Source organism: Dermacentor variabilis, chromosome 10, assembly GCF_050947875.1.
Source record: "Dermacentor variabilis isolate Ectoservices chromosome 10, ASM5094787v1, whole genome shotgun sequence".
NCBI classification, from domain to species: Eukaryota; Metazoa; Arthropoda; class Arachnida; order Ixodida; family Ixodidae; genus Dermacentor; species Dermacentor variabilis.
Window position 1 is genome coordinate 34,570,895 of NC_134577.1, and position 24,422 is coordinate 34,595,316.

Genomic DNA, 24,422 nt, shown 5'->3' on the forward strand with positions numbered 1-24,422 from the left:
CCGCTCTTGCACGCAGAGCTACAGCAGGACAGCCGAATAAGTACGCATCCATTACAAAGTGTCGGGGACCGAATGGTCTCGGACTGTAGATACTGAATCTTAGATGTCACGTGCCCGGCTGACTCTGCCAGAGAAAAAGCGAAGGGAATGGCTTCACGGTGAGTTCAAAAGTGATTATTGATACCATGGGAGTTCGCTTGCCAAAGCTGCCTGCGTGTCGTAGTGCTTCTCCTAGTTGTTTTCCTTGCGCCGTGCAACCAAGGCAGATTACGCCGTTTCACTGCTTTCACTTCACATGCCTGTTATATGTCGTTCATCCCGGCTATTGCGAGTTTGCGTATCCTGTGTTGCTCAGTGCATAGATCCTGCTTAAAGTTGACCACCCTAGCTAAATGTCCTGGTCAAAAAAGGGGGAAGGGCGAGGAGGTTTTACGTGCCAAAACCATGATTTGATCACGAGGCATGCCATAGCGGGAGACTCCGGATTAATTTGGACCCCCAGGGGTTATTTAACTGCTCTGGTCGAAGCGTTGACACATTTGTCAACAGAGTGTGCAGTATATTTTCGCTCTCTTTTCCTTTTGCAAAAAATTTGCTTGTATGTTCTATTTTAGGTCACTGCTGGCTTCTTCTTGGCAGTTTAAGCACTGCCACATTTTGGACAATCTTACAGACTCTAGCTTTAGCCGACTGCACGAAGTCAACATTGCGGCGTGCTTCAGTGTTTTGCAGCTGTGAGCCTGTGACCTTCGAGCACGTGACCTCGAGTGAAAATATTGTTATCGCGCTTGCATTCGCCCTCAACCTACCGCGATACCAGCTTTGTACTTTCGATGGGCCCATCATGTCAGACAGGCCGGCACCTCGGGATAGTTATGCGCATGTTCGTTGGCAGCCTTCAAATACTGACCACACATAAGCGATGTTTTTGTTCAGCGACTACCGCCCGTGCACGCACATGTTGCGGCGACTGCGCTAGTTGCTTTTAATTTGTCAGCGTTGAAACTCTAAAAAATTTTGTACTATGTGGGGCTTCACTGGTCCCACAACGTACGATAGTCGTCATCCGTCTTATGCGCCTTATTGTTGACGCTGCGCGCCTGGTAGCTCCAGGCCAGAAACGACATTGCACGTCATCAGCGTGACGTAGCATTCTCGACAGGAGAGTAGCGAGAAAAAATTGTTTGTGTGAAATGTGGGATCCCGGTGAAGTCGGTGAAGTATATATATATTGTTACGCGCGAAGGAGACCGTTTATAACCCTGACGGATGAAGGGGACCGTTTACTTTAGGTCGCGAAGGTGAGCGCAAGAGCGGTCAGCTGGTTTATCAACTGAGCGTCGTTCTCTTCTTCCTTCTTCCACTCGGGACCGCAAGCACGTTCACTGGTCTTCGTTTTCTTCATGCGTAACATTCCTCTCGTCGCAGACGAAGCGCGCCGGGCGAGTCAATCCATGTGTCTTGACGTGAACAATTTCAAGCGGGCGACATGGACCACTTGTGTCTTGGCAGCTCTTCTACCACTCGCCGTGAGGCGAGCTATGTTATACGTGACTTCCGTGAGTCTGCTAATAATCACAAACGGTCCATCGTAGGTGGCCAAAAGCTTTTGGCATAACCCGCGTTTCCGTACTGGAGTCCACAGCCAGACTAAATCACCAGGGCGATAGGTTACCGGACGGTGGCGAATGTCGTAGCGTACTTTTGATCTGTCCTGCGATGCCAAAGTGCGCAAACGAGCAATACGACGAGCTTCTTCGGCGAGGCAGAGAGTCTCGGCGACAGTGGAATTTTCGTGACTGCAGAAGGGGAAAACAGTGTCGATTGTGTACCGGGGTGGCCGTGCGTACAGCAGGAAGAAAGGGCTATAGCCGGTGGTCTCGTGCTTGGCGGTGTTGAATGCGTACGTGATAAAAGGCAGTACGTCATCCCAGTTCTTGTGGTCGGATGAAACGTACATAGATAGCATGTTTACAATTGTTCGGTTGGTACGCTCCGTAAGCCCATTCGTCTGTGGATGGTATGGTGTCGAGTGACGCAAGTGGGAATCACACAAACGAAGCAGCTCCTCTACGACGTCCGCTGTGAATTGTCGTCCACGGTCGCTGATGATCACGCGGGGCGGACCATGTCGCAGGATCACATATTGCAGCAGGAATGTTGAAACGTCAGTGGCAGTTGCGGAGGGCACGGCCGCCGTCTCGCAGTAGCGTGTGAGGTAGTCGACGGAAACAACTATCCAGCGGTTTCCCTTGGCTGATTTGGGAAATGGGCCTACGAAGTCAATGCCCACTTGTTGGAAAGGCGTGCTTGGAGGCGGGATCGGCTGCAGAAGACCTGCCGGAGCAGTAGATGGCCGTTTGTGGCGCTGGCACTGCATGCAGCTGGCCACATACGTCTCAACAGATTGTCGCATTCCAGGCCAATAAAAGCGTTCCTGAATCCGGTAAAGCGTCCTCGCCGAACCCAGATGGCCAGACGTAGGGTCGTCGTGCATAGCACGCAGAATCGCTGTGCGAAGGCTCTCCGGCACCACTAGGAGAAAACGTGCGCCAGTGCTGGAAAAGTTCTTCTTATAGAGGAGTCCATCACGTACACAGAAATGGTTTGCTGTCGTCGAGGCGGTCGTAGCGGTGAAGAGCGGTGTTAATTTATCGTCTTTTCGCTGTTCGGTTTTGAAGCAGTCGAAGTCTGGAAAACGCGGCGACACAGAAGCCACGAGGTGATCGAAGTCGTCGGCGTCACAGTCCGTAGTACTAAGTGGCATACGCGAGAGACAGTCCGCATCAGCGTGTCGTCGACCACTCTTATAAGAGACGGTGAAGCTGTATTCTTGCAGTCGGAGCGCCCAGCGCGCAAGGCGGCCACAAGGGTCACGAAGATTCACAAGCCAACACAACGAGTGGTGGTCGGTGACCACTGTAAAGGGGCGTCCATACAGGTAAGAACGAAACCGCTGAACCGCAAATATTACCGCGAGGCATTCTTGTTCCGTCACAGTGTAATTCTGCTCGGGCCTACTTAATGAGCGGCTTGCATATGCGATCACGTGTTCGCGGTCACCGCAGCGTTGAACTAGGACGGCACCAATACCTATGCCACTGGCATCCGTATGGAGTTCTGTCGGAGCTGAAGGACTGAAGTGTTGAAGAACCGGTCGTGACGTCAGCAGGAACTTCAACTGACGAAAAGAAGAGTCGCACTCCGGAGTCCACTCAAAGGGGGTGTCCTTTCGTAGCAGGCATGTCAGCGGATACGCAACGTCGGCGAATTTAGGAATAAATCGGCGGAAATAGGAACAAAGCCCCAGAAAACTACGGAGCTCCTTGACACAGCGCGGTGCACTGAACGCTTCAACGGCTGCTGTTTTCTGGGGATCAGGGCGGATGCCATCCTTGTCGACGAGGTGCCCAAGCACAAGGGTTTGGCGGTCTCCGAAGTGGCATTTCTTAGAGTTTAAAACTAGACCAGCGTTTCTGATGCAGTTCAGGACAATATCCAGACGCGAGTTGTGTTCGCTGAAGGTGCGGCCAAAGATGACGACGTCGTCGAGATAGCACATGCAGATGTTCCACTTCAAGCCACGCAATACAGTGTCCATAAATCTCTCGAAAGTTGCCGGAGCGTTGCACAATCCAAATGGCATCACATTAAATTCGAAGAGCCCGTCAGGGGTTACAAAGGCAGTCTTCTCCTTGTCGTCAGGATGCATCGGAATTTGCCAATAGCCGGATCGTAAATCTACTGAGGAAAAGTAAGAGGCGGAATGAAGGCAGTCTATTGCGTCATCAATACGTGGGAGTGGGTACACGTCCTTTTTTGTTACAGCATTCAAACGGCGATAGTCGACGCAAAATCTCCAAGATCCATCTTTTTTTTTAACAAGAATCACTGGAGCTGCCCACGGACTTGCTGACTCTTGTACGACTCCCTTTTTCATCATTTCGTGCACTTGTTCGTTGATAATCTGGCGCTCTGATGGTGAAACACGATATGGCTTTTGTCTAATCGGATTTGCCGAACCCGTGTTGATGGTATGGCGCGTTCGAGACGCAGGGATTGCAGGTATATTGTCCTTCTGCGCAAAGTCGAATACCGAAACGTGCTTCGAAAGCACACCCACTAACGTTCGGCGTTCACTCGTGCTGAGCGATTTATTGACCATCGACAAAAGGGCCGTTTCCGAACTGTGGCCGTAAGGTTCTTCCGGCACATCTGTAAGTTGAGCCACTGATAAGGACGCGTGTTCCCTGGCGAAGGCTAATTTCATGCCGTCAGATAGTATAACGGGCTCCTTAGAACAGTTTACGGTCCATAAGCCAGTGCGTCCGCCTTTGATCGACACCACACAATGTGGAACCAAAACATTCTTCTTCATACAGTTAAAGTGCATCGGTTCTACGGTAGCTTCGAAGCAGTCGGAATCGGCGCCGCAACAGACAACGGGAACGCAAACGGTAGATGATGCAGGTATGACCGTATCACCACAAACACACAGTGTAGTTTCGCGATCTACAGGGTTCTCCAGGAGTCCTGATGGAATCCTACCACTTAAGAATACTTTTCCGGTGCGGCAGTCGACAGTAGCACCACACTCCCGCAAGAAGTCCATGCCGAGAATAACATCATGGGTCGACCGAGGAATAATTACGAACTCTGTCGTAATAACATGGCCTCCCAAAAATACGTCAGCACTACACACACCAATAGGTCGCAACGGCTCACCACTCACTCCACAGAACTTTGAATCTTCGTCCCATTTAAACAAAACCTTTCGCCCTAACACGTGTTTAAACGAGACACTCATGACCGAAATTGTTGCGCCTGTGTCCACCAGAGCCATCACAGGGACATTATCCACAAGCACGCGCACTTTGTTTTTCAGCATCAACACAGGAGGTATTTCTGTCAGTAGCACGTCTCCAGCGACCTCACCTCCATCGGCCGCGCTAGCTAGTTTTCCGGTGACGAAGGGGACGCGGTGCGACGCAGCGGTGAGGGAGAACGGGGAGCACGACGTTGCGGTGGGGGTGTCAAACTTCTGTCAGATGCTGGGGAGCGATTCCGGGAGCTGCTCGGCCAATACTCGTCGCCAGACGATACGTGCGCTGGCCACGGGGCACCGTGTGGCCGTTCGGAGGGCCGAAAAAGCTCTGACGGCTGGCCATACCACGTGGTTATACGCTGGTTGCAAAACCGCGATATATGACCCGGGACACCACAGGAATAACACACCGGGAGAGGTCTAAACCTTGGTCGTTCGTCGATGAAGCGGATATTATCATTTTCCCGCGTGTAGTGGGTTGGTTCGTGGCGAGTGTCACGACGATACATCGGGCGTCGAGAAGGCGTGCGCTGAGTGCGTTGGTCATAGCGCGGAGTCGGCGGGCGTGTTGTCATCCTCGACTGTGGGGCTGCGCTGTACTCCACGGCCGCTGCGGTAACCATCGGTTGCCAAGGGGCCGAATGTGGCGCCGTCATAGCCTCACGTGACGTGTACACGCCATGGTGGTCACCAGTGGAATGCGACAACCCTTCGCGGCGGGAAAGTTCCTCGCGGACAATCTGTCGAATGGTCGAAGGAAGGTCGAGGCAAGGACTCGTGTCCACACTGGCAACCGTCGTAACGTTTGCCAACCGACCAAACTTTGGCGCAATCCGACGCATCTTTAGCGTTTCAAAAGTTCTGCAGTGCCGTATGACATCGGACACAGAACTGAGGCTCTCCTTTCCAATTAGAAAATTGTACACATCCTCAGCCACTCCTTTCAGCAAATGCCCAACTCTATCTTCTTCCGACATGCGAGCATTGACCACCTTGCACAGCTTTAACACTTCTTCGATGTATGTTGTGCATGTCTCACCTGGTAGCTGCGCCCGTTGCGACAGTGTCTGCTCCGCACGCTGTTTTTTGGCGACTGAGTCCCCAAAACACGCCTTTAACTCGTCAACAAAATGGTCCCACGTCGTAAGCGCGTCCTCGTGGTTCTCATACCACACGAGGGCGGTATCGGTCAGGGAGAACACCACGTTGGTGAGCTGAGCGGTTGCATCCCACCCGTTGGATTTGCTCACTCGTTTGTAGTGGACGAGCCACTCGTCGGCATCTTCCCCCGCTTTGCCTCCGAAGGTGGGTGGAACTCGGTAGTATGGCAGCGGACTGCTAGGCGCTGCCCTCGGAGTGGCTCCTTCTTCTGGCATGTCGAAGATGGTCACGGCTGATGGCGGGAGGCCGGCAAGTCGACGGCTTCGACGAAGCTGCGGCAGTGATGGTTCCGTTGTTGTGAGCGATACCCCGCACCTCCACCACTTTGTTACGCGCGAAGGAGACCGTTTATAACCCTGACGGATGAAGGGGACCGTTTACTTTAGGTCGCGAAGGTGAGCGCAAGAGCGGTCAGCTGGTTTATCAACTGAGCGTCGTTCTCTTCTTCCTTCTTCCACTCGGGACCGCAAGCACGTTCACTGGTCTTCGTTTTCTTCATGCGTAACAATATATATATATATATATATATATATATATATATATATATATATATATATATATATATATATATATTGTAGTGGGTAACATGCATGTGGCGCTGTGCGAACTGCCACCGCTGCGGCGCGAGACCCGAGCTCGGGCTGCTGATGCGAACGGCTAGGACTCGCGATCAAGAGCGACTTGCGATCCCTCGTACGAGCTGCAATAAACCCCCTTTCATTTGGTGGAGGTGCGGGGTAGACCTCGGAAACTGGAACTCCGAAGCCGGACGCTACCGACTGCTACGACCATGCCTGACGAAACCACCCAGGAAGATGCACCACAGCCTCCGGCGGTCATCGTTTCCGGTGTGTTGCGCCAGCGTGATCCTGCCATCTTTAGCGGCACCGATGATCATGACGTGCAGGATTGGTTGTCATCTTACGAACGGGTGAGCCAGCATAACAAGTGGGACGACGTCACCAAGTTGCACAACGTGTTGTTTTACTTAACCGGCGTCGCGAACCTCTGGTTCCGAAACCACGAACACGATTTCGGAACATGGAGCACATTCAAAACAAGTTTCGCTGAAGTGTTCGGGCGCCCCGCTGTGCGCAACATCACGGTGAAACTTTCACAAGTTACATCGAAGATGTCATTGACCTGTGTAAGCGCGTGAATCCGTCAATGTCAGAACAGGACAAGATCAAACACATTATGAAAGGCATTGATGAGGACGCCTTTCAGATGTTGTTAGCGAAGGATCCGCGTACCGTGGCCGAAGTTATCAATTTGTGCCAAAGTTTTGACGAGCTACGGAAACAACGCATCTTAGCTCGGCGCCCACCGCCTACGGAAGATTCGTTAGCAGCATTAATTATTGGCGACAACCACACAACTTTGCTGACGCAAATAAAAGAATTTGTGCGCGAGGAGGTCGCACGACAGCTCTCGATTTTGCCGACCACGGAGAAGCCTTCTCAATGTTTGGCTCCAGCGCTCCGACAGATAATTCAAGAGCAAGTGACCGAAGCTCTTCCACCTCCGTGTCAGCCGGCTCCCGTGGCCGCGCCTCTGACGTATGCTGAAGCCGTTGCACGGGCGCCTCGTCTACAGGGGTTCTCTCCTCCGCCTTCAGCGCCTCGCCCGCCGGTGTTCTCTCCTCCGCCTTCGCCTCGCCAGCCGGCGGATCCCTTTTTCAGTGCACAGCAGCAGGGTCCAAATCCTTGGCGCACTGCTGACAACCGCCCAATATGCTATGCCTGCGGTACCCCGGGTCATGTAGTGCGCTTCTGCCGCCGGCGCTTGCCGGCCTTCGTGGGCACCCCGCGACGACCCAGCTCCGACTTCCGACCTTTCCGTATGCCTTCACGACCACCACCGGAAGTCTACGCTGCTGATGACATACCGGCACCGCAGTCACAGCTCTACGGCACTCGTCGCTCGCCTTCCCCTCGTCGGCGCTCTCTCTCACCCATGCGTCGTAGACCCAGTGCCAGTACTACTGAGGCGGAAAACTGATTTCCGCAGTTCCTGAGGCACGAACTGCGTCATCGTCGGAACATCAAAGTCCTCGTTTTTCCCCCGCTAACGTCATTGAAGTGTGCGTTGATGGCATCAAATCCCTTGCGCTCGTCGATACAGGTGCTGCTGTGTCCGTGATTAGTGAGAAGCTTTGTCGTGCATTGCGGAAAGTGACCATGAAGCCTTCGGTTCCATTGCTTAGAACAGCCAGTGCGCAACAAGTACAGCCAGTCGCTATGTGCACTGCCAGAGTGCTGATTCGAGACATTTTGTATTCCATTGATTTCTTTGTGTTAACTTGTTGCTCCCACGATGTCATTCTCGGTTGCGATTTTCTGTCGCGCCATCATGCCGTCATCGACTGTGCACGTGCTGAGGTTCAGTTCTCCGTTCTGTGCGATTTGCCATCTCGCGACTTTCAAGTTCACGATCTTAGCAGGATCTGTGTAGCTTCAGGTACTGACCTTCCTCCTCACAGTGCTGTATTTGTCCCTCTTTCATGCGCATCGCTTGCCGAAGCGACGGTCATGTTTACACCCGCTGCCGTCTTCATTCGCCGCCAGCCTATATTGTTGCCTTTCGCCCTCCTCACGGTTCACCATGGTGCTGCAGAAATACTGATTTCTAACCCAAATTCGTGCACTTTGGCTTTGCACTGTGGCGAGACTGCTACATGCCCTCGAGCCCTTCGTCGCCAAGCCACCCATTTCGTGCTACGGGACGCCATCTTGTACCGCCGAAACTATCAGCCGGATGGTCGCAAATGGCTGCTAGTCATCCCTCGCCATTTGCGCTCCGACATATTCACGTATTTCCACGCCGACCCCCAACAAGCTCATGCTGGCGTCCTGAAAACCTACGAGCGGCTCCGTCAGCGCTACTACTGGCGCGGCATGTATTCTTATGTCCGCAAATACATTCGGTCATGTGTAGCCTGTCAGCGACGCAAGACATCTCCTCATACGACTGGCCCTCTGCAACCTTTGCCGTGTCCTGCACGTCCTTTTGATCGGATTGGCATTGACCTCTATGGGCCTCTTCCATCCACTGCTAAAGGAAATCGTTGGATAATTGTTGCAGTAGACCACCTCACAAGATATGCCGAAACTGCTGCACTTGCTTCGGCTGCTGCTCGCGACGTCGCCGCATTCATGTTACGGCATTTCATCTTACGGCATGGCGCACCGCGAGAACTGCTCAGCGACCGAGGCCGTGTCTTCTTATCCGAAGTTATTAATGAGCTACTCGCCGCTTGCCGCACTATTCACCGCACCTCTACGGCGTATCACTCACAGACTAACGGTCTCACGGAACGGTTCAACCGCACTCTGGGTGACATGCTCACCATGTATGTTGCGTCTGATCATTCCAATTGGGACGATGTCCTCCCTTTTGTGACGTACGCATAACACCGCCGTTCAGGCTACCACAGGCTTCTCCCCATTTTTCCTTCTTTATGGACGTGAACCATCCACTACCCTCGACACCGTGCTACCATATCATCCGGATGCCTCTGAATTCACCCCTCTTTCCGAAGTTGCTCGCCATGCTGAAGAGTGCCGCCAACTGGCTCGCTCGTTTACGTCGGATACCCAAGGTATCCACAAAGATCGACGCGACAACGGGCAGCCCACACAGTCCTTCGCCGTGGACTCTCACGTCTGGCTTCAGCTGCCCTTCCAATCCCCTGGCCTTAGCCCAAAGCTTGCTCCGAAATATCAGGGTCCGTACCGGATCGTCGCGTGTACATCGCCGGTGAATTATGTGGTCGAACCGGTGACGCCATCTTCGGACAAACGCCGCCGTGGCCGCGAGACGGTTCACGTCAGTCGCCTGAAGCCGTACCACGACCCCCTTATCGTGTCATCCCCTTAGGTCGCCAGGATGGCTCCTCTTCGCCGTGGGGGCAATTGTAGTGGGTAACATGCATGTGGCGCTGTGCGAACTGCCACCGCTGCGGCGCGAGACCCGAGCTCGGGCTGCTGATGCGAACGGCTAGGACTCGCGATCAAGAGCGACTTGCGATCCCTCGTACGAGCTGCAATAAACCCCCTAACATGCATGTGGCGCACAGCGCCACATGCATGTTACCCACTACAATATATATATATATATATATATATATATATATATATATATATATATATATATATATATATATATATATATATATATATATATATGTATGTATGTATGTATGTATGTATGTATTGCAATTAAAGGTGGCTTGCTCGGCACCACCGTGCCCTAACTTCGCTCCTCGAAGAGACAGGTCTTGTGTTGAACGAACTCCTGAGCAACGCTTTGCAGTGTGGCTATTCCGACCGAATAACTCCGATTCAAATTGGTTATGTCTTCTAGCCTACTTCACATTTTAATCAAAGTGGATATATGGATTCGAGGGCTCAGGGAACTACGGCACAATACTAATGCATTCTTCTCGCATTTACCGCTAAATCACCACTCGATTGTTCTATGGTACACAAGTTCACCTCAATAAACGTTTGTCATGCCGCAGTCTCGACTTTGTGGGGTTACCAGCATAAAACGGCAGCTGTGACAATATGGTTGGAGACAGTCGATATCCATTTTTTTCCCCATGGCGAATTAAGTTCCAACACTGTCAGCCGAAGGTACGCTTTCCTAAAATGCTACTGCGTTATTTCGACAGTACATGCAGTTGACTGAGAATGTACGTGTTCGGCGTAATTGGAGTTCTAGCTGTTTATCAGTGTTCTCAATTTTTTTTCACATGCAATGCCGGCGGGAGTTTGCATTGAGAACATCCTCGTAGAAAACCTCATAAAGGCGACTTGACGAGCATAATAGTAAGCCCTGTCCATTCCTCACATGGCGGTAAAAAGTTGCCCAACATGACAGTTAGGAATTTAGAAGTATGTGTTTTGTAAATTACCGCATTTATTCGAATATAGGGCGACATCTTTTTTTTTTCCGGAAATGTTGCCCAAAGTGAGCTGCCGACCTGTATTAGCGACCAAAGTTTGACCTATACTCGTTAACACAGCTAACAAAGGTACCAAGCTGACAAAGCTTCTCCGTCGCCAATGCCGGAAGGCCAGTACTGGCTTTAATGAGTATCCCAACGCACTTGATGGCATCGAGGACATCGTTTGCGATGCCGTGGGTGCCTGGGAAGCATCCAACGAGGAAGAATTATCTTGCAGTTCTGACGAAGTTGCAGCTTGTGGCTTCGACTAGCGAGATTAGTAGCCGAGCTTATAAAGTAAACAAAGGTGTGTCATGTTCAAAGTTTTTCGTTTTACTAAAAAAAGATGTGGGTCGACTTATATTCAAATTGTTGTTTTTCCTTGATTTCTCCGCGAGTTATACAGAGATAGAGGGGTCGGCTTGTTACAGCGAAACTGTTAAGGGCTAGTTTCACTAGGATCGTGTCCGTGTGTAGACACAAAACTCCCCATACCTGGGCCAATCCCGAAGATAGTGCAATACCGCGCCCGATGTCTACCAACCGGGAAAACCAGGAATTCTCAGGGATTTTGACTAGTCTGAAAATACTGAGGGAAAACTCGAGGAATTTGCTTCTACCAGAGAAAATTAGCTGTAATTTTGTTTAAAGGGAATGAAAGTCGCGGTAGTGCTGGCTCGTCTAACAGAGAGCAATCGTAACATATCGTCTTTGACGCGTGTCTTCGGCTGGAGGAGTTGAGTTGCCAGTGTACAGTCAACGACCGCCTTTCCGGACGCCCGATAATTCGCACAGCTTCGCGGCACCACCCCGTAACCTTAGAGTCTGTGTATAAGAGCGTCTGAAATTTTGTACGCAAGAACCTTTCGCCGTCAGATTTTCCGGACATTTTGCCATGACCGCAGGTCCGAAACGGCATTGACTGTAGCCACCACCGCCGCCATTTCGATTACCTCGCTGCCTCGAACCGGCGCTCTTGCACGCAAATCCGCTGGCAGCCGTAGCCACCACCGCGGCAACGCTAGGCCTAGCTGGTTCAACGTTCGCTTAAGCTTGTTGCAGTTCTGTGCCGTGTTTTTCATTGAAGGAATTCGCCGCTGTTAGCAATGGCACCGACTCCGCCTTCGTGGTCTTCGCGATTGCCTTCGAAGCTCGGAAAGCTCGGCGCGCTGCATAAAGCTGGTCTTGAAAGTCAGCTTCGCCTCTGTACAGAAATATTGAACGGTGAAGCATACGTGAAAGTACTGCGGTGAAGCATAACAAGCGTGGGAATGGGCAATTGTCACGGGACACAGTATATAATCCTTAGTTATACAGCGTGCACCCGCCATCACTTGTCACAGTATGAGCACCGATATGCCTAATAAGTACTGGCAGGCCTTCAGAGCTTTTCCGTATGTGCCTGCTGCGATTCGAGCCCTTAAGAGGAAGCTTTAGGCCCAACTCCTACGCGGCCTATTCAAATACATTTAGAACGCAAAAACGCTTTTCTGAGATAACCCCTGGACCGATTTTAATCAAATTTGTAGCATTTGAGAGAGAAAGTCAAATTCTAGTCACTGTCGGAAGCGGAATTTCAATTTACGGCCCATGTTCTGTGAAATAGATATTAAAAAATTCGCAGGTTCGAAAAAAAGTAGACGCACAAACGTTCATAAATTAATAGCTCTGCATCACAAACAGATATCGCGGTTCTGTAAACGGAATCCATTTGTACACGCTGAACCCTCGTACACGCTGTGTACAAGGGTTCTGCAAAAGCTGTATATCCGTATTATTGAATTTTTTTTAGATTCGTGTTTTAGATATGCTGCTGTTAAAGTCGATCTCGACTTTATTACGTTATTGTGCACGACTTCAAGTGCATACGAACGATTTGTAAGTATACTATCATAGTATTTTGCAATTACTAAGTAATTATATGGATACCATTATCGAGCTGTTCGTAGCTCGTTAGGTGAATATGTATACGGTTTAGCATTTTCTTTGCTGCTCGCTTGGCGGGTCTGGCAACCGCTTATAGTCAACATGCCCCTTTCATTGTCTTTTTAGTAAGCATTGCGCCCATTTTTTCCCTTTTGGCTGTGTTCTTGCTCTTGTAAATGTACAGATGTCGCCGGAACGACTATATGGTTTTGTGCAAAGTGTTTAGCTTCACCCAACGACACCAGTGTCTTGAAAGCAATGAAAAACACCATACTTACCAGCTCGCTCAAGTAATCAATAGCTCTGTCAGTGGATCAATCTTTATTTTGGTTGCAAGAAAGAATGCGCATGTGAGCGTCTCGCACTCAATGATTCTGCTCGCCCCCCCCCCCCCCTACTCGGTAAAACTTGCCCTATAGCTAAAATAATGAAAGCGTGAACACAGGTATTTCAACAACTTGGTTTATAATTTGATTTAAAGTGAAGCACGTAAAATAAACGACGACTGTCGTGAAATCGTGTTAGCTTGACACCGTGCGACTGCACGTGAAATGTCCTAGGATAACTGGGGCAATGAGGACAACCGTCAAGGGTTTAAACGCAAAGCGGAGGAGAGTCCCGCGGACGCGGTTGTGCTGGCAAAAAAAAATGAGGGCGAGTCGATGCGCACGAGAGAATAGCACATTTTTGTTCGCCGCCACCGTCAGCAGCCTTGATCTTGGCGATATCGATGCGGTGATCCAACAAGTTAAAGAAGCAAAGCGTCAGGGGAAAGGCCCCAAGGTTCATTCGGACGACCCCCATTCCAAACTGAGAGATGAACATCGTCCTTCTAGCAAACAAACTCGCCTGCAGTTGCTGCTGCAACAACGGGCGGTGCAGGAAGTCCGCTTAGAAGAGGTCACCGATGAAAACTTGAACCCGAGAAGGACAAAAAGAAAGACGAAGGTAAGACTTCAGAAATCGCATGCAACAATGTTCCTATGGTCCGAGAAACTGCCAAGGAGACCAACGCGGACGAAGATTACGTTTACGACATTCAAGAACAACCATTAAAACTATAATTATGATCCAGTTTTTTATGCTTGTGATTGAGGTGACAGTGACAGCAACGCTGAAGATCCGGATTACCCAGATTGTCCAGATTGTCCAGATTACCCAGATGGCGACAAAGACTTCCAAAAACAGCTGGACATGTAAGCTGGATATTATGAAACGATGGGTACCAACTTCGTGAGCCATCAACTGAACTCCCTGAGCTTGGACTTCAGTGAATAAGTTTACCCGGCGCCCCCGAGTGCTAAGCTGCTTCAGCATTTGCACGAAGGTAAATATAAAAAGGGGGCCTGAAGAAGCGACCCACCCCTGCAGAATGTCCTCGAGCGTGGCGATGATGAGGCCCATCTTGGCGACGTCCTGTTTAGACTTGGCCTCGTCCAATTCGTAGAAAAGGTCACGCGTGGGAATCGAGGGCATCGCTGAGGCGCTGGTGAGTCGGAACTGCATGCTCCTCGATTTGTCCATCACTTTGTCCATGAACGCCGAGTGCTTGCGAATGGGGTCCTGCGCACCTAGGTGTTGGTAGCTTCTGCCCTTGCTGAGCTGGAGCTGCGTGTTTTTGAAAGGAAAAAAAAAAAGATAGTTTGATCAGAAAAATAACTTGCACTGCCGACAAAATACTCTACATTCTCTTGCTATATGCATACAGGGTGTCCCAACCATCATGCACCGAGATTTAAAGAAACAACAACATGCAAATGCCATGCAGCTAGACAGAACCAAGGTCATGTTTGCCTTGCCTGGGAGATACTGGGGTTACTTTTTGCATTCGCCTAATTACATAGTTAGACTTAATTTGTCAACTTCACGAATATATTATAATTCGATTATCAGTGTAAATGAGAAGCTTGTAGGAAAACATGAAAAACTCCCGATACAGGTTTCTGTTGCTCAGTACGTGCTACATAAAAGCGTTTTTCCGGGCGTGAAAGAAGCCCTCGAATACACGCAAAATTGCCGCGCGACTGGCCGCTCGAGTACTATGCGTGTATTCGTCGGCTTCTTTAAACCTCAGATAAGCACTTTTATGTTAGCACGTATTGAGGAGCAGAAAGCTATATCGGCAGTTTTTCATGTTGCTCTGCAATTTTCTCACTGACCCTTTTCATCTAACTATAATATTTGAGAAGCTGAATAATTAGGACTAATTATGTAATTAGACGGAATGCAAAAGGTAGTCTGAGCATGTCCACGCGAACGCAAACAACATTATCTTGGTACTGTCCAGCTGCGTGGCATTTGCATATTTTAATATCTTGGTGCATGATATGTGGGACAAGCTGTTTATATAGCCGTGCATGTCATCTGAGTCTGGGTCCACCCATCCACAGATGTGGATTATGCGCACGAGCGACGCCAACATTGGTTTTCATCTGTGCTAAATTGGCTCATACTTACCGGGAAAGAAGTAGAAACTTACTTAGAAAGGACGAAAGAAAGACTAGACATTGTTGATGTGTTGTCTTCCTTCCGTCCTGTAAAAGTAAGCGTCAGCACATTTCACGGGAATATCGAGTCAACGCACCTATTCCTTTTCATATTCGGAGTATTTACATCAGGGTAACTGAGGCTTGTGCTCTCCGTCATTACACACACCGTTGCGCAATTTCCATGCCAGCGTCAACTCTAATGTTCGGTGCTGGCGTGTCGACCTTCGAAAAAAAAAAAGCAGGAGCGGAAGAAAGAAAAGTATGTCGCAATTAATTCACTTTCACGATGCGTGAGACATTTGCAGCAGACAGTATGCATTCTGCTGTCCGCAAGAACACAATGCGTCATCTCAATTAGGGCCAGCTAGTCCAGCTTTTCAGTCACACACCGTTACAAAAACAGTAGAAACGATGCCTCGCTGCCGAACGTACCATATAGCCCTTGCCGAACTGAGTCTTGATGTACTGCGACGAGCTGACGCAATGCTGCTCTCCGGGATGATGAAAGTGGAGGTGGTCGGTCAGGGCCTCGGTGTCCGCAAAGTCGCTGGGGATGGGGAACACTCCCTCGTAGCCCAAGGCCATGGCCTCCAGTTCGCACGTCTCGCACCTGGTCCCAGGACCCGTGTTCCACGTCGCCTCGTGCAGAACGATCATCCGCACCTGCTCGCGCGTGTAATAGGGACAGGTCCTCCCTGTTACTGCGGGGCTTGCACCGGAAAACGGACGGGCGTGCGCTGAGTATAGGCCTTTGCGGCGATTGTTTGCATGTTGGACTGGTGGAAACCCTTGCGAGTTGGTCGGAGCCACGACATCCCGCCTGCGGAGGACATATTATCCAAAGCCGATCCAGTAGAAAAAAAAAAAATTCTAGGTCACAGCAACGTCAGAAGCAGCTCCGAATGGCTGCCAGTACAGTTATTATAAGATGCCTCGGCGCTCGTACTGTGACGGAAAACGGTGCGTCTGCGGGTGCATAATTAATGAACACGTGCATACATGTCGCCTTGACAGTGGTTCCTTCCCATTCCTAATGTGCTTATCCGCATCACATTGTCAAAGGATGGCGTAGCTGGCTTCAGAATGCTGTCCATCGCGCAACGCGTATTTGTCCTTCGCCTCACTCGCTCTCGTCAACGTACGCACGCGTCGATTTCAAGCGAACTGACTTAGGCTTACGCAGCCTACGCGCAAATGGCTTGGAGTTAAAGCAGTCTTACCCGCCGCGATGGCTTAGCGGCAATGGCGTTGCGCTGCTGAGCACGAGGTCGCGGGATGAAATCCCGGCCGCGGCGGCCGCATTTAGATGGGGGCCGAGATGCAAAAAACCTCCGTGTCGCGCCCCATTGGGGGCGCGTTAAATATCCCCTGGTGGTCAAAACCTATCTGGAGTCCTCGACTACGGCGTGCCTCATAATCAAATAGGGGTTTTGGCAAGTAAAACCACAGAATTAAGTTCAATTAAATCAGTATTGGGTAGGTACTAAACGCGTAATGACGCTTACGATGCGGCTGTGCTGCATGACGAGTTTTTTTTTCTTTTCTTTCGCAGTGGGCTTGAGGCCATTTTTCACGAGATTGATGGCCATGGGCGTACAATAGGGGAGGATTGGTCGGAATCTCGTACAGTCACCCCGGGACAAATGGGGAGAGTTGGCAACTATGTAAGCGTAGTACTCGGTGCGCCAGCTCGTTCAAAGGTTTTGCCTTACAAATGACGCGTGCTTCGAGACGGGGAGGCGACGTAATGACGTGAGCGGATTGTGAGCCAAGGCTGGTGCGCGCCACCAGAATCACATGGCGGAAAGTTTCAGCCATGGAAGCACGTCTAATTCTAGGTGCTCGTCTTTGTTTCTGCGAGTGCATGCAAAAGCGGTAGCCACTGTGCACACTTGCACACTACGCACTTGCACGCTGCACTTGCACACTTGCTCAGTCAGTGAGTGTGTGAGCGTACTGTGCACGCCGCGCGAGGGAGAAAAGGTTGTTTCCGTCATTGTTAACGGATGCGATTACGTCGAACACTCCGTCGGGAGTGATATACAGTATAACCTCAATATAACGAAGTTAAAGGGGTAGCCAGAGTTACTTTGTTATATACATTATTTCGTTATATCCGTGATTGCAAGTGCTTGCTGTCTGCACGTCTCGCTCACGTCGGGATATGGCCTCAAGGCGATGGCCATGCACAGGAGGCGCTGGACGCTGACGGGGGCGTCCTCGGCAAGCTGTAGCCGGTGGGAAGTTAGTCCGATGTCGCGCATAAGTCGGCTCACGTCGCTGTGGACTGGATCTCTGGGAATGGCCTTTGCCTGAGCCACCACACCGGGCGGGATGGGATGTCAGCGAGAGCAGCGCCTGAAAAAAAAAATTTGAAATCCAAGCTATTTTACTAAGCAACAATTAAAATAAGTATTTTAGTGCACATATTATTGCGATGCACAAATTGAAGCCAGTGACATTCCGCAAGACCTGCCCACTTGGGAGGAATCTCGAAACGCTAACTTGAGGTAAACATTCACTGTTTTTCCACTTACTTTGTTGAACAAAACGCGTTTTTGTGCATCGAGTCTCAAAAGTTAGTGGAACTCCAATCTATTTATTCGCAAACTCTGGGAACGCATACCTCGAAAACTAGTGTAACGCTCAGAATTCGTTGCATATGAAGATAACTTTCCAAGTCACCGGCTACAATTCATAGCTTCCAATACAAGCCGTAACGTAAGTAAGTTAAGAGTAATTAGCAACATCTTATTAGACAAACCCATGTTGAATTTTTGTCTAAAAATATCTGCCTCCAATAGTAGTCTAGCTCAAGGAGTAGAACATGGCAGGCGTGCTTAAAAAGATCAGTGAACGATAAAGAGAGAAGGAAAAAGCGCCCTATATAATAAGCGAGAAGAATAAGCGAATCCGAGGGGATCACTTGTATGTTAATTGCCACCACGCCAAGCCAACAAACAGTGAAGCCGAGCCAGTTTTTCTTGGCGATACCGTTTCTTGGCTTCATGTAGTCGTACTGCGCAATGATTTAAGTACCTCATGTTCGTGTAAGCTGCCATACTTTTTGCTTAACTATTTTGGATGAGCTGTAAATCTCTCAGCACCCAGCGGCTACGTGACTATGGCGTTGGGTTACTAAATGACAAGGTCGCTGGTTCGTTTCACAGTCACAGAGGTGGCGCCCGGGCCGAAATCAAGGTCAGACAATATATAGTGTGAACCAACAGCAGATTCCCTAGTTGTTGAACTGACGCAGTTCACGCAGCCTATGCTGTCACGTGACTCCTCTGTCACGTTGGCCTGCCTCTGCCTGCCTATAAGCCGCGTTTACCCGTGCCTCCGTTGCAGAGTAGCGTATAAGCGACTAATTCCAGGCCGGGATGACCTCTAACGCTATTCAATGAGCTGTCTCTATCTGCGTAATTCGCCTGCGCTTTTACTTACGTGGGCTACGACTGCCTGCTGAGAATATCAGGAACGCTTCTCGAAGAGGCGACGTGTCCCAGAGCGAACGCACCGATCGAACGAATGGAACAGCTCGCGAGCTCGAGCGCATCACGAGCCAGGTACGCGATGATGAAAATGAGGATCCCATCGGCAATACCCCAGTGGGTACGAGCCATGTTTTGAGGCAACAACAATAACGCACAAATCCACTTTGGGAGCTAGCGCCAAGAACCGGGTCGCATTATAACAAGAATTACAAATAAAAATCTGAAATGAACCATTGATAAATAAAACAATATAACGTGCAATAGCGTAGTCAGCCTTGCATAAGCAAGAAATGAAACCAACTTAAGGATACTAATAATAGTTAAGGTAAAAAAAGGGGGTTGAGGTTAAGGGTTAAGGTTGAGGTTAAATTCCTCATTAGTGGATGTTGGTGTAATATGGGGCTGTCTATGTGCGGAAGCCTCCTGGGGCACTCCCATGTGATGTGTTTTAGTGTGGGTGTGTCTGTGCACCACGGCAGTCGTCAGTGAACCTCGTGGGGTGTATTCTGTGTAGGTGGCGCAGGTTGGGGTATGTATTCGTCTGAATACGACGCCAGTCCCTCTCCTGTTGGCTGTTCATATCGGAGTGAGTATGTCCAAACGTCTCCGCTCCTGCCTTTGCTGTAGGAGGATGTCACGAGAATTTGGTGGAAGGTCGTCGCTAGGCCATGCCATTGCTCGGACGTTCAATCCTTGAGCAAATTACACGGCCTGCCCTCGCGTTTCCTGCCGGTCCCTCGTGTGCCGGACACCATATGATAGTGTGGTGCCCTTCTAGTTGGTTGCCTAAAATTTTGAGTATTGATTGGGGTGCCGTTCCATGTAGAAATAGGCGGCAAGCCGTTTGTGAGTAGGATAATATGACAGCTGAATTGGTTTGGCGCTCGGCGTCCTGAATAGCCAAGGCGATGGCTGCAGCCTCTGCCACGCATGCCGAGGTGGTTTTGAAGGATGCCGTTGTTATGTTGTTCTTACATGTACAGACTATGGTGAAGGTGTCTGAGCTGGTTCGACTGGCGTCCGGGTACACTTTCGGTCCCATGCCAAAACGTTTGTGAAGAGTCTTTTGCCCTTGCTCTGCGTCGTCCGGGATGGTACTTGGGGTGCATGTTTTTGGGAATTGGGATCACCGCGATGTGCGATCGAACGTTGCGGTCTATCTGTGCCGTTTCCTCTCCGCAATACTGCGGTCTCTGGGGAAAGCCTAACCTCGCCAATACTTCCCTGCCCTGAGTTGAAGAACGAAGTCGTTCTTTCTGAGCATATAACGTCGCGACTGCGTATATTCGTCAAAAGTTTTGTGCAGACCCAGTCCCTCGAATCTCTCTGTGCTAGCGCATTCGGGGAGACAGTTCCAAGGGGCGGCTTTGAAGGCTTTTCTTAATATTGTGTTTGCCTGTGTGATATCTTGGTTTGTCAAGGCCTGATACGGAATGGCGTATGTGATGCGGCTAACTACGAATGCGTGAACCAGGCTGATGCTCTCTCCCTCAGTTAGGCCGTCTTTGCTTCTTGCCACTCTCCGTATCATTCTGGCCGCGTTTCCTGTGACCCCTTTAGTTATTGAAGGGTGTGGGATGTTCCAGCGTTTTGCTGTATCCACATCCCCAATATTCTGAGTGTCTCCACTTCACGAATTGGCTCCCCGTCGAGAGTCCCAGTGATTGGCACACTGCAGTCCTTCTTTCTTGCGTATTTCGCACGCACCCGAAGTAATGGGGACAGAATTAAAAGAACCGTACCATCTTGTATTTGCCCAACGCTGGGTGGACGCACTCCCCTCTGTGTAATCTTTATGATTAATCTGACACATTTGCCACCCCCCCCCTTTTTTTTTGTCGACTGAAGGTAGATTTATCGGAGCTCCATTTCTCCACCTTGCACTTTCCTTGACTGCCAACGTTTGCTTTCTCTCGGGGCCGCGGCACTCACCTTCAGCCACAGGAGAGCTTGTCTTGGGATGTCAAATTTCACTCGCAACACAAAGAATGCAGCACTAACTTAACATCAGCTTACTTTCCCGTTTTTCTAATTCTTATATTTCCGAGTTTATTTCTTTCGTCAAATAAGCCTGCGTTTCTTCCTTTTCTCTTTTCGTTACTTTCTTTTTGCAGCTTTGAATTCCTTCAGCCTTTCCCTACGGTAGACTTTCTGCTAACAACGCGTTCTTCTTCTTATGCTTCTATTTTTAGGTAAATAACAATGTATTCTTAAATAAATAATATGATCTAGTGTTACTGTTCCCATTGTTACCATTACTATTGCCCCCCCCCCATTACCACTACCATTACTACCATCTGCACAGCCCACGCCGCGGCTTTTCTTTCTTTATTGCAGTGGCAATATAAACACTCCGAGCGGATTTTTCGCCGGCGGCGTCGCCTTCGCCGTGACGTTCCGCATAAAGTACAAGCGCCATAACACCGTCGCCGCGCGTCCTACGCTGTATGTGCGAGTGAAGGCGTGCGAGGGGAGCCGTCGATCGTAAAACCCCTTAAATTTTGTGAAGTAGTGCCACGCTTTGAAGAATGCCGCCTCCTCGCGCGCTCTGGCCGACCTGGCGTCGCTATTGGCCTAATAGCATCACGCGGGCCCTCGCATCGTGCATCAGCGCCATTTTTGCTCGTGAGGCGTCTACGGAGTGGCGAGGAGCGCAGGTTGGCGCCGTTGCTACGCTCGAGAACTGAATGCGGTGCCACGGTCGAGAAGGGAACGTAAAAGAGAGGACAAACGAGGAGGAGGGAAGGCGGAGGAGGAGAGTGTCACTACTATACGAAGTTTAAGTAGAGAACCTTTCTAGTCTCTATAGTTTAAGGGGCTTTAGGGAGCGCGATGAAAGCGCGCCGTCTACCGTCGTGCACCAGGCACTCAACGTTCCGAGGCACCGTGGGGGAGAGAAAAAGAGGGGGGAGGCGTGATCTACTCCGGCTGCAACTGCGCATGTGGCGGTTGCGCGCGGTCGCCCGCCCGTATCTCGAGAACGACCTGCATTGGGGGCAGAGTCTTAGGTGCGTTGGCGGCTCGTAGCTTTGTGCGTGCTGTGTGTTCTCGGCTCTCACTTTTCCTTGAAGCGATAGACAAAACGAATGTCACTTCGCTGGCTGCTCCGGCCGCGTTTGCATTTTGACGGCGAGTTTCCGCGGTCATCGAGTCAGATGTGTTCATGTTTGCATGTACGCGCGTGCCACCATGCTTGTTAATTTAGTTAGTGTGCCTAAGTTTGGAAGATTGTACGGCAGATAAAACCACTATCCTTACTTCGTGTAGCTGTCCACTCATTTGCTATCGCAATCGATGCTTAGCCTTCAGGGCGAAACTGCGACTTTTTATTTCTTGTTCTACCGTATTCTTTCTTTTTTGTCATTGCATCTTGGCCGGTATCCCTCTGTGGATACCTGCCATTGTCTGCAATATTCGTCATTATCTTTACCATAATTGTCATTATCATCATTATCGCATTCCAGACTCATTTAGCTTAAGCATAGAGCTGCTGCATTATACCCTTGGCTATCCACCAAATGCCGTGCACCAAATGACAGTCGATTTGAAGGCGTTGAAGTTAAACCAAGGTGACATTCACTCAAGGTAACTCTGGAACTTTCTGTGCACAGGATGAGTGGGAAGTGATGAACTGTCTCGTACAGAGAAGCGAAGAAGAGGAAGACGGGCTGGAGCGGGGTCAGTTGAAGAGGGCGAAATCTTGGGCCAGTGCGAGTTATCGGGCAGAACAATTGCATCGCTGCAGCACCAAGATTGAAAGGTCGCGGATATGGCAAACCTGCTCTTTCTTGAGGTCGGGCTAGACGTAGGCCAGCAGCAGAACCTTCCCAATGGCCCGAACGAACCGCTGCCGCCCATTCCCGTCCCCAATAATGCCGGTCTATTCGATTTCGGAATTGATCATGCTTTTGTGTACAAGTATTACATGCCGAAAGGAGACAACGGCGAAGCGTCTTGGGTGATTGCCAGAGGAAGAGGCGCCGTCACCTCCATCGACAACGTCGCTCGAACGGGTCCTCCGAATTGGAGAGAAACCGAATTGGAGCCCTTCCAGAAGAACTTCTACCAGGAGCACTTCAGGTCTTGTCTCCGTACCGACGAGCACGCGAATCAGTATTGTAAAGAACACTGCATCACCGTACGAGGGCGAGGCACCCACAAGCCTGTGCTCCGAGTGTTCGAAGCCAACTTCCCTGCATGCGTGGTCGAGGCCCTCGAAGCGACTGAATACGACACCTCGTCGCCTACCCCCGTCCAGGCCCATTGCTGGCCCGTGGCGCTCAAGGGAAGGGATCTGCTGTCGGTTCTCGGAGCAGGAGCTGAGGGTAAGACCATGGCCTACCTCCTTCCAGCCATAGTCCACGTCATCCACCAGTCGTCCCTGCAGCCCAAGCAGGGTTTCATGGCCTTGGTGCTGGCACCAACGCCCGAGGAAGCCCGCAAGATTGAGCGGACTGTGGGTAAATTCGAGAAGCACACCGGCGTTCGCACCACGTGCGTGGTCTCCGGTGGGTCGAAGGATCAACAACTGAGGGATCTCGGTCGCGGTTTCGAAATCTGCGTAGCGACGCCCGGCCGTATACACACTTTCCTGAAGGAGGGCAAGCTGGACCTAGCGCGGTGTACGTACTTCGTGTTGGACGGCGTGGATTGCATGGTTGACATGGGGTTCGAGCAGCAGATCCTCGCCATAGCCAAACACATAAGGCCCGATCGGCAGACGCTGATGTGGATGTCTAGGAAACCCAAGGATCTGTATCGGCTAGTCGACGCCCTTCTCAAGGACTACGTCGAGGTCAACGTCGGTGAGTGCCGGACATCGCCGGACCGGGGCGTCGAGCAGCTGGTCTGCATTTGTGCCGAGTCAGAGAAAGAGGCGAGGTTGGTGGCGCTCTTAGAGGACATCTTGAGCCGGCATGAGGATATGGCAGTCAGAAAGGTCATCGTGTTTGCCGAAACTAAGAAGCGGGTAGACGACCTGGTGTCCAAGCTGCGGCTCCGAGGCTGGCCCGTCGTCGGCATTCACGGAGGAACGACGGAGCGCGCCCGTGATTGGGCGTTTGCCGCCTTCAGCCGAGGCGAGACACCCGTGCTGGTGGCGACCGATGTGGCCGGGCGGGAGCTGCCCTCAGACCGCGTACGCTACGTGTTCAACTACGACTACCCGAGTAGCGCCGAGGCGTACGCACGCCGGATCAGCCACGCATCGCACTTGACGGGCGAGTCGTGCACGGCGTACACGTTTCTGGAGCCGGGAGCCAGGCGTTGCGCCAAGGAGATGATCGGCATTTTGCGAGGAGCAAAGCGGAAGGTTGACCCCGAACTCTACGTCATCGCGAAGAGGGCAAAGCACTTGAACTGACAGGGAGTCGCCCGCGCTGAGACCCCCTTCGCTACCCCGTGCTTTGGCAGTCGTGACTGATTGGCAACAGTGCGAATAGCCTGCTACAAGGAGTCCCCAGATGCCGGTCATGGTCTATAGATGCCTGAAGCCAGAGGATTACCGAAAAAAGGAATTGCGGCGTCTTATGTAGGCATTAAATTTTTGGCTTGCCTTGTTTTGTGGCAGCCTC

At 50.8% G+C, this 24,422-nt stretch overlaps 1 protein-coding gene and 1 pseudogene across 1 annotated transcript; one reads left to right on the top strand and one right to left on the bottom strand.

The window, feature by feature from the left end:
- Positions 1 to 13,241: 13,241 nt before the first annotated feature.
- On the bottom strand, positions 13,242 to 18,916 carry LOC142559483 (uncharacterized). The gene is made up of 4 exons (XM_075671077.1): positions 18,800 to 18,916; positions 17,509 to 17,710; positions 15,785 to 16,015; positions 13,242 to 14,471 (listed from the first exon to the last, which is right to left on the bottom strand). Exons 2-4 carry the CDS (start codon positions 17,614 to 17,616, stop codon positions 13,845 to 13,847), a joined length of 966 nt encoding a protein of 321 aa, XP_075527192.1. The 5' UTR covers positions 17,617 to 17,710; positions 18,800 to 18,916; the 3' UTR covers positions 13,242 to 13,844.
- Positions 18,917 to 22,618: 3,702 nt separating this feature from the next.
- Positions 22,619 to 24,211, top strand: LOC142559199 (putative ATP-dependent RNA helicase DDX5 pseudogene; annotated as a pseudogene).
- The last annotated feature ends 211 nt before the right edge of the window (positions 24,212 to 24,422 follow it).